Here is a 20,925-nt window from a genome sequence, read left to right as displayed (position 1 = left end):
CAAATTTCAATAATTCAAGTAATGGACTTGATTAAAATCAAAATGACCTTCGTTGACAGTATGTGCTAATTTATTGCGTTTCCATAGAAACGACTCAAAAACCCAATTTCATTGGTCTACCAAGGGAAGTGTGGGCAAAGTGCCGTGGGGAATAATATTTCCCACAGTATGCGCAATATATAGTTTTGCAATTGAGTAAACTATGCAGAATACGCTACTTTTCATAGCAGTTGTAGGAAAAATATTATACGCAACACGCCCAAAAATGGTTTTTTTGGACTCGCAGACTTTTGTCTATTCGTCCAAAAAACCCTATTTTTCGGACTTGTTACGTAAATTACTATTCTCTACCGAAATATTAAAAAAATATGAGTCCTCATCGCCACCATTTTTTTCATAAGAATTAACTCATGAACCCTTGAGTTTTTACTCTAGATATGGCATATTGACAAAATTGTCATCAAAACAGCTATCTAATGATGTAATAATATACAGAGTGTGTCATTTGAAATAGGGATGTAGAAGTCTCTTTCCGGTATAATTGGAAGTTGTAGAGATCTGAAAATATTTGGAGGTGAAATATCATTCTCTCAAACCCCAATGTGCAAATTTTCAGCTCAAAATTATGAATAGTTTTCCATAAACGTCTAATAGACCATCCCGGTGAATCACCCTATATATCGGAGACTATAAAGTAGAATTCATAAAAAAACTTCCCCCCAACCTTCTTAATACTAACCTATCAAAATATGAATCGATCAAATACATCATCATTAAGAAATTTTCTCCATTTGTCAGGACAACAGACCTCTTCTAAAGACCAGTCAACACATCCCGTAAATAACACTTAGTGTAAATCCTATGCACTCACCACTAGTTTCATTATTATCTGCTTTTCAAAACTGGCCATTAGGGCACAAGTTTGTACCATAAAACAAATAAGGATATATCTCTCGACTGAGCCGTTTGGAAGGCGAAAATGGCGATGATTTCCACTGAAGGCAAACAAACGGTAGTGGGGTAATATTTCCACACTTCTTCCAGACGGTAGAGCAGGTCTCATACGACCGTTCTTAATAACGAGCAAGCGGTAATCCCTGCTTGATTGATGGCGTGGAATGCTGGCCACAGTTTTTTTCTCGAATGAGGGATAAAGACAAGTTTTCACCACCGTGATATTCTACCCTAGTTGGAACTACGATGAAATTCAACTAGGTGTGATTTTGTATGTGATATTTCTGGAAAAAAATGAAAATTTCTTCTCGGTTACTTTCAAGAATCGAAAGATCATACGAGAACGCTAATTTTGAATGATTTTTTTTTTCAATCGAGTGTTGTCAATAGAATTGTTCGTTAAGTTTTCTTTTTTTGAGTATATCACATATCAGTTATAAATTTTATAAGTTGAAACTTTATGAGGAAATCGATATATTTTTATTTTTTGATAGGTTATCTGCCCTGTCGTTCCATTGTGTTTAGATCGGAAATTGATATTTGAGGGATCTGTGAAAAATAATTCGGGAGATATAACGATTTTTAGAGGGAAATTCAATTTTTTTCCAAATTTCGAGCTCGAATTTACTCAAAACCGGGAGCTTTACGATGAATCGGTGAGCGGCGCCATAATTGACGATCTTTGATCAGCCGAATTTCGATCTCAACTGAAAAGTTCTTTGTCGAAAAATTTTCGTAAAAATTTCCATTTCCCTTAGAAAATCTAAAAAAAAATAAAAGTTCCTTCATGGGCATATTGTATCATTTTATTGATTGATTCGACTATATAGATTACGAAAATGCTTGCAGTTGGGCGATCAGTACATAACTTCATAAATTATAGACAAAAATCAGAAATTTTCAAAGAAAAAATTGATAATTTTCCTGAAGCTGTCACTTCTCCTGGACGTGGGCTACGCACTTGAAATCTCACTATGTTTCAAAAGCGTAATTTGAAGTTTGAAAGCCATCTTATTTGAGAGGTCTGTGACGAATAATTCAGGAGATATAAAGATTTTTAGAGGAAAATTCAATTTTTTCCCAAATTTCGAGTTCAAATTTTCTCGAAACCGGGAGCTTTACGAAGAATCGGTGAGCGGTGCCATGATTGACGATCTCTGATGAGCCGAATTGCTATCTCACCTGAAAAAGTTTTTGTCCAAAAATTTCCCTAAACTTTAGAAAATTTTCAAAAAAATAAAAGTTCCTTCATGAGAATATTGTATCATTTAATTGATCGATTCGGCTATGTAGATTACGAAAATACTTGCAGTTGGGCGATCAGTCCATTATTTCATAAGTAATAGGTAAAAATCTGAAATTTTCAAAGAAAAACTTGATAATACATATTCCCGAAGCTGCCACTTTTTCTGGATGTGGGCAACGCACTTGAAACCTCACTATGTTTTAGAGCGTAACTTGAGTAAGTTTGAAAACCATTTCATTCGAGAGGTCTGTGACGAATAATTCAGGAGATATATCGATTTCTTGAGGGAAATTCAATTTTTTCCCAAATTTCGGGTTAAAATTTTCTCAAAACCGTGAGCTCTGCGAAGAATCGGTCAGCGATGCCAGAATTGACGATCCCTGATTAGCCGAATATGGATCCCACCTGAAAAATTTTCAGTAGAAAAATTTTCGTAAAATTTTCTATACCTAACCAATCCCAAATGCGATATTAATATTGATTACTGATTGTTATAATGTTATCTCCTTCGAAATGAACTTCTTTTATGTGACTTGTTGAATTGTTTAAACAATGGTTTCCTTACAGAAATATAATTAACTTGCACTGGACAGAATGTTATAGTTCAAATATCCTTGTGTTCCCCATATGAACTTCAATGTCACACACTTCGATTTGTATTCGATATCGAGTGACTTTTTTCGACAATATCGAACAATCGATATTCAACCTATTTTTCGGCTCTTACACAAAGGGCAGAGTATAATATGCCGATATTTTCCCTATAGTAATCTACTCTAATACTTGGGAAAAAATTTGCAAAGTTTTTTCAATCCGGGAAATCTCTCTTCGAGATAAATCAGTCTGAACGTCGACACTATATCGGAAAAGAAATGAAGTACCTTTTCTATATTCTCGCTAAGATTAATGGCGTTGAATAAAACATCCAGAAGACTGAATTATGGCTAATTGAGACAAATTCGTAGAAATTTAGAATCTGGGATTATCTCCAGAAAGATCGTGAAAATTAAGTCAGCACATTCTGTTCTCGAAAGAAGAATTAAAATTGAATAAATTCGAGTGCTTCGAGCAGGAATTTACACAACACTAAATATAAAGCAGGATTCTCTAACCTCGTTTCCGGTTTACATCTTGAGGCGAAGATTATTGCTAATTGAGAACGACCCGTTGATTTTTTTAAGGATTAAGTGATCATTATTTCGGAAGAGGCGCAGTAATTGAATCCGTGGATCCATTACTTATAAGAGATTTTCTTTTTTATTTTGGAAGTGGAATATAAACACAGGCTGCTTTCATTTCATTTTCTCAGCGAATTTGATATTCTATGACTGTTTTCCTTGTGAGAATTATTGTATAGAAAAAACATAAAAGAAGTCAAGGTTCTTATTTATTTATTGAACTATAGATTCATTGAGTTACCGAAGAAGTTAAAAAAAAACGAATCCTTGAATATGTTTGGATTTTTGGTACAATATGGTACTTTCCATGTGGAATGGAAAATCCAGTTGTTGGAAGCGAACTATGAAAGAAACTTCTGATTTTTAACCGCGAAAATGCTATATATTTCAATATTTTGAATGATTTCGATAGCTAAGATGGACGCCCAAAAGAGTCTGTCACCGACGATAATTTTGAATGACCTTGAAGTGAAGTTGATCGAGATAGCAGACATTATGAAGATATCTGAACGTGTACATCACATCATTCAAGAATATTTGTACCTGAGAAACCGTGTGCAAAATGGGTGCCGCGCGAGCTCACAATCCATCAAAAGCAACAACTTGTTAATGATTCTGAGCAGTGTTTGAAGCTGTTAAAGTGCAATAAACCTGAATTTTTGCGTCGATATGTGACAATGGATGAAACATGGCTCAATAATTTCACTCCGGAGTCCAATCGACAGTCAGCTGAGTGGACTGCACACGATGAACCGAATCTAGAACGAGGATAGTCAGCTGACAAGGTTATGGCATTAGTATTCTGGGATGCGCAAGGTATTATTTTCATTGATCACCCCCAAAAGGCCAGCAGCGATAATTATGATAGATAGCGTTATTGGTTCGTTTAAAGGATGAAACCTTTTAAAAACGGCCTCATTTGAAGAAAAAAGTTGCTATTTCATCAAGAAAATGCATCTTGTCACAAATCAATGAAAACAATGGCAAAATTGCATGAATTGGGCTTCGAATTGCTTCTGCATCCACCGTTTTCTCCAGATCTGGCCCCCAGCGACTTTTTCCTGTTCGCAGACCTCAAAAGAAAGCTCGCTGGAAATAAATATAGCGCCAATGATGAAGTAATCGCCGAAACTGAGGCCTATTTTGAAGCGAAAGACAAATCATACTTGAAAAATGGTATCGAAAAGTTGGAAGATCGCTATAATCGCTGTATCGCCCTCGAAGGCAACTATGTTGAATAATAAAATCGAATTTTGCCAAAAAAATGTGTTTTACTATGGTAGACCGGAGACTTTTCAATTGGCCTGTTATACCGCAAAAAATACATTTTTAAAGCTCTATAACTAGAAAAGTGTCCATTTTGGAGCTTTATGATTCTTAACATTTTTGTTCGGTCTGCCCAGAACTACAACATAAAAATTGAGCCAAATTCATGGAAAGCCATTTCCCTAATTGAATGTGCTGTGTCCTTTGTAGTGTTTCTGATATCCATTGAATATCAAACATCTTCGAATGACAATAGCTTTGCGTTTCTATCTGATGAGTAAATTACACCTTGAAGAATAATCATCGCTCATCTAGCTCTCCTAAACCCTCCTCCGACTCTTCTAAAGGTAGAGGCAGCTCGAATCCCTAAGAAGCTGGATGAAAACTTTTGGTCAGGTTTATAATAATAAGGCGGGCGTCCCATGTACTTTTCAGCCTCTTGAAAAGTTGGACATAAACTAAATCCAGGACTTAGATAACGGTCCCGTCTGCTCTTTAGCGGGGCCGTTCGGAGTCAACTGCTAAGCCCTGGGATTATTCATGAGTTTTAGCTACTTTGTAACTCACTTTCCTCGGTCCCGCACTAAACCATTTTCTTGATTTCTAGGTAATCACTTGCTCGTTACTTATCCTTCAGTCATTTACATACTGCTCGCTTCTGAGACTGTTTTCTTAGGCGAGAAACGATGGGTCCTAAGCCATCTGACTTCATTGAAACATGCTAACTTGGCTGTTATCGTCGTCTAAGATGTTCTAATGGAAGTTTTCATCGTTATATGTATGACACGGGTGATTTTCGAGATATCAACGGATTTTGAGATTATTTATTCACCGGAACTCTTTCCAACGGCATTTTTTGAATTAAAGGGTGTTTTTTTAGAGCTATAGAACTTTAAATTGCAATAAAACAACGATGGATTATTCGATTGACATTAATTTTATTTATCTGCAAGATAATCTTGTGGCATAACATTTTGAATATGATTTCTGGCATATGACCGCCTCGGCTGGCTCGGATGTAGTCCAATCTGAACGTCCAATTTTCGATGACTTTTTCCAACATTTGTGGCCGTATATCGGAAATAACACGGCGAATGTTGTCTTCCAAATGGTCAAGGGTTTGTGGCTTATCCGCATAGACCAATGACTTCACACAGAAATTAGTCTAGCGGTGTTAAATCACAAGATCTTGGAGGCCAATTCACAGGTCCAAAACGTGAAATTAGGTGGTCACCAAACGTGTCTTTCAATGAATCGATTGTGGCACGAGCAGTGTGACATGTTGCGCCGTCTTGTTGAAACCACAGCTCCTAGACATCATGGTTGTTCAATTCAGGAATGGAAAAGTTAGTAATCATGGCTCTATACCGATCACCGTTGACTGTAACGTTCTGGCATCATCGTTTTTGAAGAAGTACGGACCAATGATTCCACCTGGCCATAAAGCGCACCAAACAGTCAGTTTTTTTTTGGATGTAACGGAGTTTCGACATACACTTAAGGATAAGCTTCACTCCAAATGCGGCAGTTCTATTTGTTGACGTAGCCATTCAACCAGAATTGCGCTTCATCGCTAAACAAAATAAAATGGACGTAGTGCGCGATACGTATTCCGCACAGAACCATTATTTTCGAAATAAAATTTCACTATTTGCAAGCGTTTTTCAGGCGTGAGTCTATTCGTGATGAATTGCCAAACCAAACTGAGGATAAATCACTTGACAGCTGTTAAATCGGTCGCCATCTAGAACAGTAATGCCAACTTAAAGTTATATACCTCGATAAAACCCACCATTACATAATCTTTTTGTTTGTCGACCATAAAAGTTTTCAGTTGAAATTTTTATTTTACATCAACTTTCAAAATCTCAACTTCCATATTACGTTTTTACGGAATCATTTTGTATTTTCATCATATTCAGCTTGAAATTCCTATGACGCTGGAATATAGGAGTGAACATAAATACCAATATCGCTCAAATCCTTCGAAAATTTTCCTCTAGAAAAATATAATAGTATATGTAATACATTATAAACAGATCCATGCATGAGATTATAATCAATTGGAGCATATGTAACAACTGAATCTGTTGAACAAAATAAATTATGGAGATTGATGTATTTTGGGCTCGCTAATATGGAATTCTGTTCGATTTCAATGAATTACATATTATATATTTCGATGTTTTCCATCAATTTGAGTAATTATATCTAATGAACGGATTTCAAACGATAGATCATTGTTTGTATTTGTTAAGGACAAAGTTGTAGGTAATAATTTTTGTTCGAATATCGGGTCAAAGTTGGTAGCAATGGGAATGCTTCATCTCTACTAATTCTAAAGTCTAAATTCTAAAGATCAATATAGGTCTGCGGTCCAACAATATGATTGAAACCACAGAATAACCCTCTGGAGGAATACTCTTGCTTTGGCTCAGACAAAGAAATTTGTGGTGTTTTGCTCTTGAAGCTGCCATGAGCTGAGCTTCGGGTAATGGTGGGACAGCTGACAGGACACTGCTAGTTCAAATATCCCTTGTATCGCATGGGTAAGTCAACAGATGAGATTTACAGGCTCCTTGGAAAGAATGTAGGAACAGAACACAAAGTGTGTAAATCTCCGAGGCTGACAGGCCTAAGAACCACTCATATGGGAAACTCAGTTTTGGATACTTACGAGGTTACAGCCCAGGCTCTTTAAAATCGAGGGTACCTAATTATCTGTTATCTTTGATTAATATGCTGAAATTTGATGAAATTTCCAAAATCACGATTCTAAAGAATCAACAGGTTCAGTTTGACGATCAATGTCACCAATTGAAACCTTATGCTTGAAAAATGAATAATTAACATAACCGGAAACACCCAATTACAAATCGATAGCGAATAACAAACTCAAACGGAATAACATATAACCGAAACAATAAAAAAAAGACGAACGGCAATCACGGGGGCACTCATCGTTGAAATACTTAAAACGATGATAAAAAACAGATTGATCCCATCGGCAACGTAGCATGAAGGATTTTTATAGGCGGGCAATAAAACGAAATGAATTCACATTAGCTTCCTGGCGTTGTTAGCGTCCTCCTCAATAACAGCGATGGCATCATCAAACAATGCCGTATCTGGATGACCAGCCACTACATTTGAATCCCGCATTCGGCCTTAGCCGATGTGAATTGTGAAAACGGGGGAAAAAGGAAACGTATGCCCGCTGTTATTTCGCAACGAATAATAAACAGGGCCGCCGGATAACACAGCGGCGTATTGAATATGATTTTGATAATGGAAATCAACCTGGGGCGGCGGGACCGGCAACAGAAAAACAACGCTCGGGATACGCCATTTTCGCCATGTCCGTTGGTAGTTATGATTCCGAAGGATTCGCTAGACAAGAGAAGAATTCAGCTCTCGAAGTCTCCTAGTTTTGGGTTATTCAAGTGGTTGACGCGTCAATATGACAACGTCTCTTAGTCTTGTACGCCTCGGCAGAATCCCGTAATTCAAAAAGCTCTTGAAGAAATGGTCAAAAACCAATCAATATACATATAGACTGACAACTTTGCTTCCGCCGTTTATTTACCGAAATTCGAGGCTTTATTGTAAAAAACTGGTTATACATTTATGATTTAAAGTATTATCCATCGCTGGCCACTACTTTCTCCCATCTTTCGGGCAGCGTACGAGTCCCGCGTTGAAAAAACTGGTCATCTTTTGAAGCGATTCACGAATGGATACAATTTTCCACTTCTTCATAAGACCGGAGGTGTTGGCCAGCCAGGCTGGGTGTCATTAATCGAAACAAGTGATATTCCGAAGGATTAACATCTGGAGAATACGGTTTGTGGGGTAGGACTTCCATTTCTACGTTTCCAAGTATGTCTTATATCTCTCGTTGCATTTAGGCCGTTTGTCTTTCAATGCTCGGCTCAAACGCATTAATTGCGTTCGATAATGATCGCCTGTGACAGTTTCAAACGTTTTCAACAACTCATAATACATAACGCCGAGCTGGTCCCACCAAATACTGAGCATGACCTTGGAACCGTGTATATTCGGTTTGGCCGTCTACGTAGAAGCCTGGCCGGGATATCCCCATGATTTTCTGAGCTTGGGATTAAAGTAACGAACCTATTCACCGTCTCCAGTCCCAATGCGATGCAGAAATCCCTTTGCCTTGCAAGCAGCTGTTCACAAGCAAACAAACGCCGTTGAACATATCTCGGCTTCAACTCATATGGTACCCAATTTGCTTATTTCTGAATCATTTCCATGACTTTCAGTCGTAAGGAAAAAGATCATCGTCTCAAAGCCCAATATGCAAATTTTCAGCTGAAAGTTTTGATTAGTTTTCCTTGAATGTCTAATAGGCCATCCCGGTGAAGCACCCTGTATATAACGGGTGTTTTTTTTCGAGGTATATAACTTTAAGTTGGCATTACTGTTCAAGATGGTGACTGATTTAACAGCTGTCAAGTGATTTATACTCAGTTTGGTTTGGCAATTTATCATGAATAGATGCCTGAACAACGCTTGCAAAAAGTGCAATTTTATTTCGAAAATAATGGTTCTGTGCGGAATACGTATCGCGCACTACGTCCATTTTATTTTGTTTAGCGATGAAGCGCACTTCGGGTTGAATGGCTAAGTCAACAAACAAAACTGCCGCATTTGGAGTGAAGCTAATCCTCAAGTGTATGTCGAAACACCGTTACATCCAGAAAAACTGACTGTTTGGTGCGCTTTATGGGCTGGTGGAATCATTGGTCCGTACTTCTTCAGAAACGATGATGGCCAGAACGTTACAGTCAATGGTGATCGGTATAGAGTCATGATTACTAACTTTTTCATTCCTGAATTGAACAACCATTATGTCCAGGAGCTGTGGTTTCAACAAGACGACGCAACATGTCACACAGCTCGTGCCACAATCGATTTATTGATGGGCACGTTTGGTGACCGCGTAATTTCACGTTTTGGACCTGTGAATTGGCCTCCACGATCTTGTGATTTAACAACGCTAGACTACTTTCTGTGGGGCTATGTAAAGTCATTGGTCTATGCGGATAAGCCACAAACCCTTGATCATTTGGAAGACAACATTCACCGTGTTATTGCGGATATATGGCCACAAATGTTGGAAAAAGTCATCGAAAATTGAACGTCCAGATTGAACTACATCCGAGCTAGCCGTGGCGGTCATATGCCAGAAATCATATTTAAAATTTAATGCCACAAGATTATCTTGCGGATAAATAAAATTCATGTCAATCGAATAATCCATCGTTGTTTTAGTGCAATTTAAAGTTCTATAGCTCTTAAAAAAAACACCGCAAGTGGCGTATGAATAAACAAGAACTCCGAAGTTCTAGACGATTAATTTTGGAAATGATAGATTTTTATGCGAAATGCATCAGGCATATGATCTAATAATTACTAGTTCTCAAAAATAATTTTCCTGTCATATTTCATCAGCAACGGATTTTTTTATTTCCTATTTATGATTTTCATTTTCATTTTGCCTACTCTGCCAATTCGAGCGATAAAATCAAAGAAATCCAAATTTCACCATCAGTTTCAATCCGCTACTGTAGCGTGCATAGGTTTTCCACGGATAACGTGCTCAGATAAACTGGAAAACCCGTTTCGATTCTCCCCTCTTAGTACTTATTAATTCTCGTAAACATGTCAAATGAAAGCATGGAAATGGCTGACCACCGAGCATAATCTGTTGGAAAATATTGACACATCGGTGGTCCGTAAATTTGTTTTTTTTATTTCTCTTTTATTCGACTGTGAATAACTCAACTTCAGTCAGAACAAAGCAGAATCAGAGGACATACCACAAATTCACTGAAAACCATTTATTGCAGAAGAAGCTACAGTATAGAAAAAATTGTGCTTTATAGAATAACTCTCATTTTATTTTCTATTTAAAGTTATTTTTCATTAAATAAAGAGCTAGTCAATCTAATATCAACTAGTTATTTCAGATCTGTAGAATTAACTATAATTCCACCTAGTTCTTATCACTGGTTAATCTTCAAATCAAATAAATCAGAAGATAATCATTTAAATTGTAGCTAATTATGATTTAACAGAATTGTAATGGGAATACGATTCTACGATAATGTATTTTGGCTACCATTTCGTCGAATCAGTTTTGTAGAGTTGACAGCATGAAGTTATCGCATTTTCTTCATATTTTTCTCTTCTTATCTTGCCTAGGCGTATCTCATTCATTATTTGGGGTGAGTAAAGAATTATATGAAGTAATTTTGAGTGTTGATGCATCTATTTACAGAAAATAAAGAAATTTCAAATCTTGAAATTTGAAGAATGCTCTGATTACCCCAACCTGAATATGCGTGTGGTCGAATTCAAAAATCATGCTTACTCTAAGAAAAATAGAACTATGGAAGTTACTCTGCAAGTTGATAAGGATATTAAAGATATGTGGGTAAGAAATTACAAAACGTGAGATATAACAAGTCACTCAATAAGTTCAGCGCTCAGATAGGACCACTGCCAGTGCCATATCACTTTCTTTGTAACGACAAAGTAGCAAGCTTTGAAATATGCGTGCCAGCATAAGTCTGGATCGAAACATCGAAGTGAGGATACATTTGTCGTTCTTTGAAAAATGGTTGAAAACGAATTTCGAAAGAAAAAAAAGTGATTTTACTGGTTGGGCCTGAGACTTGAGTGAAGAATTGTGTAACAGTTCCTCTTTTCTTTTATATTTTTTTGTCTGATGAATAAATTGAAATTGAACACTCAACTTGATATATTTGACCGAAAATGTCGGTGTAGTAGTTTAAATTTCAAGAATACTTTTTTTTTTAATAGACCACTGCCAATCTATGGAAATGCGATATGTCTGGTGCTCCAGATACCTGCGAATTCTACGTGAAAGATTTGAAGATCGACAAATTGTGTGCAAAGATACCGCAGAAGAATCAGGCATGGACTAGCATGGTTGAATCTTTTCGGCCTGAATTCTCTTGTCCTTTGAAAAAGGTAAGTGGTGAAAAGCTTGACTATTAATTCATGATTCGAAAATACGGGAAGTTAAAAGAAGACAAAAATGTACTCGTATTTCACAAAGAAATTGAACTAATCTAGACGTGATAATTATTCTTAGGGATGTTTCTGGTGATCATTCAAAATAAAATATAATGATGAAATCACAAATTCCGACGCACTGTAAATAAGGCATGATTTCTACCAAAGTTTTCTTTTTAAATGTAGAGTTAGTATATCCTGATTGCGGTTGTTCAAATTGCCCTTTTTGACGGATAAGATATTTATTGTGGAGTACAAATTGCAATAATTTTTCAGGGAAAATATACTTCGGAGCCAGTCATAGATGAGAGGGTTTTTCGATTCTTCCCTCTACCCATGGGAATATGGAAGACTAAAGCTTTCATATATGAGGGAGATGATAAAATTTTCTGTCTTGATTTTCACGCGAAGATTTTTGAGGTTCGAGAAAATTAATCATATTTTTAAAGTCAAATTTAACTTTGAATAAGTTCAGCAATAATTTGTAAAACAATATATTTTAGTAATGAAGGAGATACAATATTATTTCAATACCTTTTCTATTTATGAAATAGGATTCTTGAATAAAATATGTAGGAATTCAAGTTATACTATTGATTGATTATTGACAATCTGAAGAACGTTCAAAATACTCATTAGATCACCGAAATATCTTTGTCATAGTTCATGAAACCAGCAACCACTACACTTTAATCGAAAAATTAATAAAAAGATGCATCTTATCATCAGTTGTCTTGAAGTGAATGCACCAAAATGAGGGTTAAAAAAAAAATTTCTGGTTTTGGGTGAAAATCTATCCAATAAAAAAAACCGTCTCTCTTGTTGATACTTAAAAGTGGACTTTGACTCGAATAGTCTTTACTATAGAAATAGCTATTAAGATTAGTTCATTTGTAAATAGAAACTCTGAATAGATTTGTCTGCCCGAGAGGTGGCGTTATGGGTGTCGCGCCACTCTCTACTTCGGCCCCGGCGGGTTGATAGAGGTCGCCATGTGGCAGCAGAATCACATCTCCACGATGTTGTAAGAGGGTGTTTAAGGCAGCGATGACTGGATGCCTAACTGGAGAGTATACCAGACGAAACTCGGTTGTCCCTAGAGGGGATGCATTTAAGACACTTATAATTTCGCGAGGCACTCTCAGCCAATTTCGAAGATGCGCTCATTCTTAGATGATATGGTATTTCATCCACTGATCCACTGGTACTCAAAGTAGGTACCCTACCATACTCCTCCTGTCTCCATGGTACAGCATGATGACTTTTCCCTAGAACGACCTGTTCGAGTCTCAATTCTTTATTTGAAACTTTCTTGAGGAATATTAATGTCAAAAGAAAATATTCACTTTTTATTTGTCGAGTGAACTTCACTGAATAATTGAAGAGGATTAAAAAAAAATTTGTTTTTTTATTTCTCTTTTATTCGACTGTGAATAAATCAACTTCATTCAGAACAAAGCAGAATCAAAGGACATACTACAAATTTACTAAAAACCATTTATTGCAGAAGAAGCTACAGTATAAAAAAAATTGTGCTTTATAGAATAGCTGTCATTTTATTATCTGTTTAAAGAGATTTTTCATTAAATAAAGGGCTAGTCAATCTAATATCAACTAGTTATTTCAGATCTATAGGATTAACCATAATTCCACATAATTCTTATCACAGGTTAATCTTCAATTCCAATAAATCACCCAGAAGATAATCATTTAAATTGTTACTGATTATAATTTAACAGAATCGTAATGGGAAGTGATCAGTGTTTCCTCTTTGCCTTTCTAATGAACTTTTTATAGTCCAACAATAATATCCCAAATCCTAATTATAATCTATGTTTTTTGGCCAGCAATTCGTCGAATCAGTTTTGTAGAGTTGACAGAATGAAGTTATCGCATTTTTTTCATATTATTCTCATCTTATCCTGCCTAGGCGTATCGCATTCATTATTTGGGGTGAGTAAAGAATGATATGAAGTAATTTTGAGTGTTGATGCATCTATTTACAGAAAAAGAAGAAATTTCAAATTTTGAAATTTGAAGAATGCTCTGACTACCCCAACCTGAATATGCGTGTGATCGAATTCAAAAATCATGCCTACTCTAAGAAAAATAGAACAATGGAAGTTACCCTGCAAGTTGATAAGGACATTACTGAAGATATGTGGGTAAGAAATTATAAAAAGTTTGAAATAACAGTTGACTCAATAAGTTCAGAGCTCAGATGGGACCGCCTGTGCCACTTTTTTCTGCCGTTAGTGGCAATCTTTAAAATATATGTGCTAGACATAAGGAAAAAATGTGATTTCACTGATTGGGCCTGAGACTTATTGAGCGAAGAATTGTGTTACAGTTCCATTGTTCAACCGATCTACTCTTTTATTTGATTTTTTTCTGTCTGATGAATTAAAATTGAACACAGATATATCGAACCAAACATGCAAGTGTAGTAGTGAATATTTCAAAAGTATACTTTTTTTTTCAATAGGTCACTACCAATCTATGGAAATGCGATTTGTCTGGTGCTCCAGATACCTGCGAATTCTATGTCAAAGATTTGAAGATCGACAAATTGTGTGCAAAGATACCACAGAAAAATCAGGCGTGGACTAGCATGGTTGAATCTTTTCGGCCTGAGTTCTCTTGTCCTTTGAAAAAGGTAAATTGTAAAAAACTTGACTATCAATTCATAATTAAATAATAAAGGAAGTTGAAAGTAGACTAAATTGTAGGTATTTCACCAAAATTGAACAAATCTAGATCAGCTAATTATTCTTAGGGAGCACTGTAAACAATGCATGAATTCTACTAAAGTTTTCATTTAAAATGTGGAGATTGCGGTTGTTCAAATTTTAATGAATCGCCTTCTATGACGGATAAAATATTTATTGTGGAGTACAAATTACAATAATTTTTCAGGGAAAATATGCTTCAGAGCCAGTCATAGATGAGACGCCATTTCGATTTTTTCCTCTACCTATGGGATTATGGAAGACTAAAGCTTTCATATATGAGGGAGATGATAAAATTTTCTGTCTTGATTTTCACGCCAAAATTTATGAAGTTCGAGAAAATTAATGATTTTTTTAAAGTCAAATTTAACTTTGAATAAGCTAAGGAATGATTTGTAAAGCAATATTTCAAAAATAAAGGAGATCCAATATTATTTCAATAACTTTCCCATTTATGAAACAGGTTTCTGGATAAAATATGAAGGTATTGAATTTGAACTATTGATTGATTATTGACAATCGAAAAATGTTCAAAATACTCATTAGAAAACCGAAATATCTTTGTGATATCAGCAACAACAACAACTTTACTCTAATAGAAAAGATCTCTTCACTCTAATGGCAGAGATCTCTTTACTCTTATAGAACAATGAAGAAAAAGATAAACTTATCATCAGTGTTCTCGAACTGAAAGAGTTCAAGGAAAAATGTCTGGGAGTGGGTGAAAACCTTTGGTATCCAATGAAAGTCTCTCTTTTTGATCTCTGAAGGGCTGTTTTCTGGAATAGTCTATACTATAGAAACTGAGATATTAAGGTTAGTTTATTTGTGAGAGGAATTTGTTAATATGTGGTAAATGCAAATATACGATTCATATTTATGAAATGACTAAAATATTGGATGATAAAAATGGTAGGGATACTCATAAGAAAAAAAAGAAAACAGTGTAGTGACTCTCTTTGCCTGATAGGTGGCGTTATGAGTGTCGCTCCACTCTCTACTTCGGCCCAGGCAGCTTATAGGGGTCACCACGTTGCAGCGGAGTCACATCTCCACGATGGTGTCAGTCAGAGATCGATGGATTGTCTAACTGAAGCGTCCACCAGCGATCTCAGAGTATTTATTTATTTATTGAGGAATATTATGCTCAAAAGAAAATATTCCCTTTTTATGTGTCAAGGGGACTTCACTGAATAATTATAGAGGATTTGAAAAATCTATATCAACTCGTTGCCGATATACCAATTTTGAAGAAAATGAGTTCTCAAGCGATCGACGTGCCATGAACACTGAAATATTTTCGATGTAGCAGAAAAATTTCCTGCTGAAAATTTTCGACGTTCCCTTGCTATACTCCTGCAACATACCCATGTGCCATTCCGAATCCATTATCATTCATTATATTAAAATTTAGCGAATATGGGGACAAGAAAAGCGCAGCCATTACTCATACGCTGACATTTATGCAGTTAACACGTCCGACAAAAAAATGGGGCCTCTGCTGTTCGGAAGTTTTTTCTCATTTTTATCCATTGTTTAGAGAGCGAAAGAAAGTCTGGAATACTTCAGTCGATCTATCACCTCATTATTAAACTTCTCGAGTATGAATTGATAATATTCAGAGATTGTTGAACATTTCTTGCAGAAGTCGGGAGTCATTTATTCAGAACGTAATTATGATGTGTCAGAGATTGCAGCACTATATTTAATTTTCATTGTGGATGGGTATGGATGGGAAATAGGAAGAGCGGAGAGGATTGTAATAATCTAAGGGGAATGAATAATCACAATTACAGTGTGTCCATTAGTGAATTCTCAACATATCAAAAATTCTAGTTTCAGTAAACTTGCCCACAGAAGATGGAAATTCACTTACTAAATTCCAAAGATGAAATCGAAGTGTTGAGCTACAACATTTCTATATCTTTTGCACACCACTACCAAAGTTTCTCCTCTTGTGATCAACTGGCTTTTTGCAGACCTCAAAAGAATGCACCAAGATCCTTGAGATAGCTATGGAGTTGAAAATATCAGAAGTCAATTTATTCAATATTCAACGTCCATGAGAACTCTTTGCTCAAGCTTTAGCTCTAGCTCTCCGCTGATTAATAGGAGCTGGATAAATTCATCTATAGTGACCAAATCTCAAACATCAGCTAGTAAGGCATTGCTTGGTAGATAGTTTCAAGTGTCAACAAAACACTGTTTTTTTAAAGGATAAAATACTGTGCAAGCGAAGCAATGTCTCGATGAGTATTATACAGACTTAAGATGTCTAATATACTGGTGTATTTACTGATTAGATTTTGTTTGAGATAATTCTGGCGACTCGACTTGGCATGGGTTACTTTTTCCTTTTATTCTTTAACGTGGCGCTATACAGAGGATAGATTAATCAACGGCATCATTTTAAAATGTTCATTTGTCAAAAGTCGTTGATCTTGTTATTATTGTTGATTTAACCCCAAAACACAACATTGACAGAAAGACGACGTTAGCGTCATAGGAAACGATTCGAAAAATCAAGGAAAAAGGACCATTAAAATCCAAAGAAGCTAGTCCCTTCAACAGTCGCCACTTCATCTTGAGGTTTTTCAAAAGTAAGTGAACTGGTTTGTTCACTTACTTACTTTGGACATTTTATTCAGACTTTGCCTCATCGACAACAACGGTAGAAATGTGCTCTAGGGAAAGAAATCTTTCTCTAATGAAGAAGTGCTTGTCGAGGTGGAAGCTGATCTAATCTTTTCACTGGAAAATTAGGGAAAAATATGGATGCTTTAAAAAGTACAGTTGAATTTTCAAGAAAAAAAGTGTTTCTACTGGTCAGGCAAGGAGCTTATTGAGTAAAATAGTATTTGAACTATCCTGTGTAGAACGTCAAATTCTTGATATAATATTCACAATAGATCTTCTTCAAGACATCTTTGAATTTCACTGTTCAAACTACAGAGAGGTAAAATATAATTACTTTTGAAGTATTCCAAAACTGATTTCTTATTGAACAACCGAAAGCACGTTGTTTCAATATCCTCAACCCTTTGTTTAGCAGTATGTTAGGATTGATAGTCTGGCGATTCTTCCAGAATTGGACTAAATGATAAACTAACTACATATGAAGCCAGACGCCAATATTTCAGTTGATGATGTGCATCCCAAATATCACCCAACGTAGCATACACACCGTTCAAAGATCCACTGCTTGCAATTCAAGGAACGTTCCGAAAGCCGCCAGCTAATCAGGATTCAGTTATGAAAACTTAATTACTTCACGAGGCTCAGTTGTCTTCCACTAAACTATGATTAATTAATACGCCGTATCATCCGTACAATTTGTTTTGTCGGCTAGAGGCGCTTATCCTGCGCGAAAGCCAAGATCCTCTTACGCTGGTATTCCGGAATCAAATGCTGGATTCGCTCCCAGAATTCGAACTAATAAATTCAATTAACCATGGCATTAGTCGAGATGAATAATGATATGGGAGGAGTGTGGTTATGAAGAGAATGGAAGAGGCTACGTGGAAATGAGATTGTCGGGGTATTTCATGGGAATTCTACGTTTTCTCTGAATATAGTATGTAGTAACTCTAAAGCAGTACTAGGAATTCAATACTCTAAATCGGAGGGTTATGGTTCAGTTATAAGTAATCACAATTTCAGATTTAATGCCTTTCTCAAAAAAAGCTTTTCAACGGAACTCAGCTCAATTCAAACATTCTTGGAGAAGAGTTTTCTCATTTCAACCTCAACTCTTTTTCCTTTCTTTTCAACCTACATTCGTCCACTCCTAAGGATAGGTTTCTTTTATCCACTTCCATGTCTCCTCATCTTGTGTTTATCCACCTCTTTCCAGCTTTCCTTCTATCATCCACTCACTATTTTTGTGGGCGTCCAACACTTCCTTCTGATTCTCCGAGTCTTCAGACTGTTATCCTATGACCCCATCTGTCCTGGGCCATCCTTCAGGAAGTGTCCTGAAGTTTGTTTTTTATTTTGGTATGTGGTGTAATGCCCTCGTTGCATATTTTGTCACGGAGGGAACATACGGCGTTCCATTGCTCATTGAGTGGTTGAGAGCTTATTGGCAAAGCTTTTTGTCAGACTTACTGTCTCCAATTCATTTGTTTGCACGGGCAGTACACATGTGTTGTTTTTTTAGATTTGTAGAAACCATGCTGCTTTTTAGGATGTGTCCTAGTTCACCGAAAGCTGCCCATGCCTTCCTTATGCATCTTGATATCTCTGCATGCTAATTGTTCTTTCCCAGTTTGATGGTATGGCCGAAGTATATATCCTTTCAAACCAACCTCAACTGGTGTACTTGTGTTCTAAGGGTGGTGTTCAGGAAATTTTCCAGGAATTCACTTGAGAGAGTCCTATCAGAATATAAGTGATCCTGACTAGATCATAAAATATCGTCATCATAATATAGAAGTGGACACAGTTGATAACCGATGACTTCGTTAGTCATTGAATTACCTACAGTAAAAGCCTGAGATACTGGCTGTTTACGTAAGCGCTCAGGGTTGTCTCAGAATGAACCTCAAGGGGGCGCATGTCTACATTACCACGAACAGCCAGACCACGCTGAAATCCCTTGAATCGTACTGCCAGGAGTCTCTGTTGACCTGGGACTGCCGTAACACAATATGGCCAGAGAAAATAAAGTGACTCTACTATGGGTACCAGAGCACTGTGGTGTTGAAGGAAATGAAAAAGCCGATGAATTTGCAAAAGGATTTGAGTCTTTCTGTGGGCTAGGAAAAGACCAATAAAATAAGGCTGCGGTCCAGCAATGGAAGTTGAATAACAGGATAACCCACTGGACTAACACTCCTGAACTTACTCAGGCCAAGAAATTCGTGATGATTTCACCTACCTACGCCAGTAAGCTGTCACGAGCCGAGCTTCGGGTGATGGTGGGACTGCTGACGAGACACTGCCAGTACAAACATCATTTGTAACGTATGGGAAAAGTCAGCAGATGAGATTTGTAGGCTCTGTGGATCAGAAGCAGAAACAGCCGAACATGGTATGCAAGTGTCTAGAGCTGTCTGGCCTAAGAACCATTCACATGGGGATGGATACCCGAGAGGTAACGGCCAAGGCCCCTAAGGAGGTTGTCAGTTTTATTAACGTCATTGACGACCTCCTTGGGTTTCCATGAATGAGTAGAGTAGAGAACAAAAGATCTACATGGACGAAGTTCCCAGAAGGCTTACCAAGTCACAACGACCACAGTTCAAATAATAATAAAGTTGAAGCTCTTGATTCAAAAAAACAATTTTTTTCCTAACAATTCGACTCTATTTCGTCAACTCTGTATACATAGAAACAGCTTTTCATTAAACAGATGGTCTATCATTCTATTCCATCAGGAACATTCGTGACAGTGTACCCAATAACTCGGCAAAGTATCATAACGACCAGATTTTTGATGAAGTCCTGCATAAAGTACAAACATACAGTTATTCATTTGAAGACTTCAACGAATGATAGTGTAATCCTACGGCAAAATAACCTGCATTACCCACCACATATTTTCGTCAAGCTCAAATTTCACTCAGCAGAGTAAAAACTACTCGCTAATTATAATCTTCAAAGTTCCAGCCTTGATCAATGAAGCTACTGTTCTACCTCTCCATGAAAGATCCTCTACGATACGAAATATCGGAACACACATAACTGTGGGCGAAACACCCTCGTTTCTCGGAGATAGTAATTAAGTTCTTATTGTTAATTCCCGAATAATAAATCCACTTTCCCCACATCCGACCGTACTATAAGGTTACAGTCGTTGCGGTGTCTTGCGAGACTTAGTTCACCCAATTCCAAGTTAGGCGAGAGTTGATGAGAGTAATAATTTAGGACTTAGTTATAAATAAAGTGTAGGTACAGGTAAGGACCTGATATTGTAACGCGGTGTTAAATACGCTTGTATCGTGATTCTGTATGGGCTTTAATCGTTGAGAATCTCATTTCTTCAATTTGAGTAAATTTCATAAATTTATTTCAATATGGGTTTTTTCAGGTGATGAATGTTTGGAAGTTAGGTATTTTGAACTTTACGTATGAATGTTTGTGATTTACCCAAAAACCACATTTATTTGTTTCATTCCTATTCAACAAATTGGCAACAGTCCTAAGTGAAAAATTGCTTTATTATAGTTATTTTTCTAACGAGTGCGGAATAACTTCAACCATGAGTACAAAACCAGAAATGCAAGTAATTTCATTATCATACACCATAGACTGGCCGCGACCAAGCGGTAAAAATATATAACCGGCTACCGGAAAAATATAGGAAACTGAGCAACAAAAAATAACGGAATGTACTCAAGACGGAACTGGTGCGGAAAGACAACTATGGATTGGAAGAGTACTTCACAGATCCTACTAAGTGAAAAAATGTATGTTACTCGTGTAAAAATGTCGATTGTCTTATAATTACCTTTACAAGTAAATGTGATCTGACTGCTTTGTA

The 20,925-nt window shown here is 36.6% G+C and overlaps 2 protein-coding genes across 4 annotated transcripts in view; one reads left to right on the top strand and one right to left on the bottom strand.

Annotated features, from left to right (window-relative positions):
• Positions 1–20,925, bottom strand: part of LOC123676536 (tensin-3-like) — a 347,695-nt gene that overhangs the window by 266,050 nt on the left and 60,720 nt on the right. The gene's annotated exons all lie outside the window — the stretch shown is intronic.
• On the top strand, positions 13,538–14,859 carry LOC123676543. The gene is made up of 4 exons (XM_045612493.1): positions 13,538–13,665; positions 13,719–13,877; positions 14,198–14,368; positions 14,629–14,859. Exons 1-4 carry the CDS (start codon positions 13,594–13,596, stop codon positions 14,785–14,787), a joined length of 561 nt encoding a protein of 186 aa, XP_045468449.1. The 5' UTR covers positions 13,538–13,593; the 3' UTR covers positions 14,788–14,859.

This window comes from Harmonia axyridis, chromosome 3, assembly GCF_914767665.1.
Source record: "Harmonia axyridis chromosome 3, icHarAxyr1.1, whole genome shotgun sequence".
NCBI lineage: Eukaryota > Metazoa > Arthropoda > Insecta > Coleoptera > Coccinellidae > Harmonia > Harmonia axyridis.
Note: the sequence above shows the minus strand (reverse complement) of the source record. Positions and strands in the feature narration are given on the sequence as shown.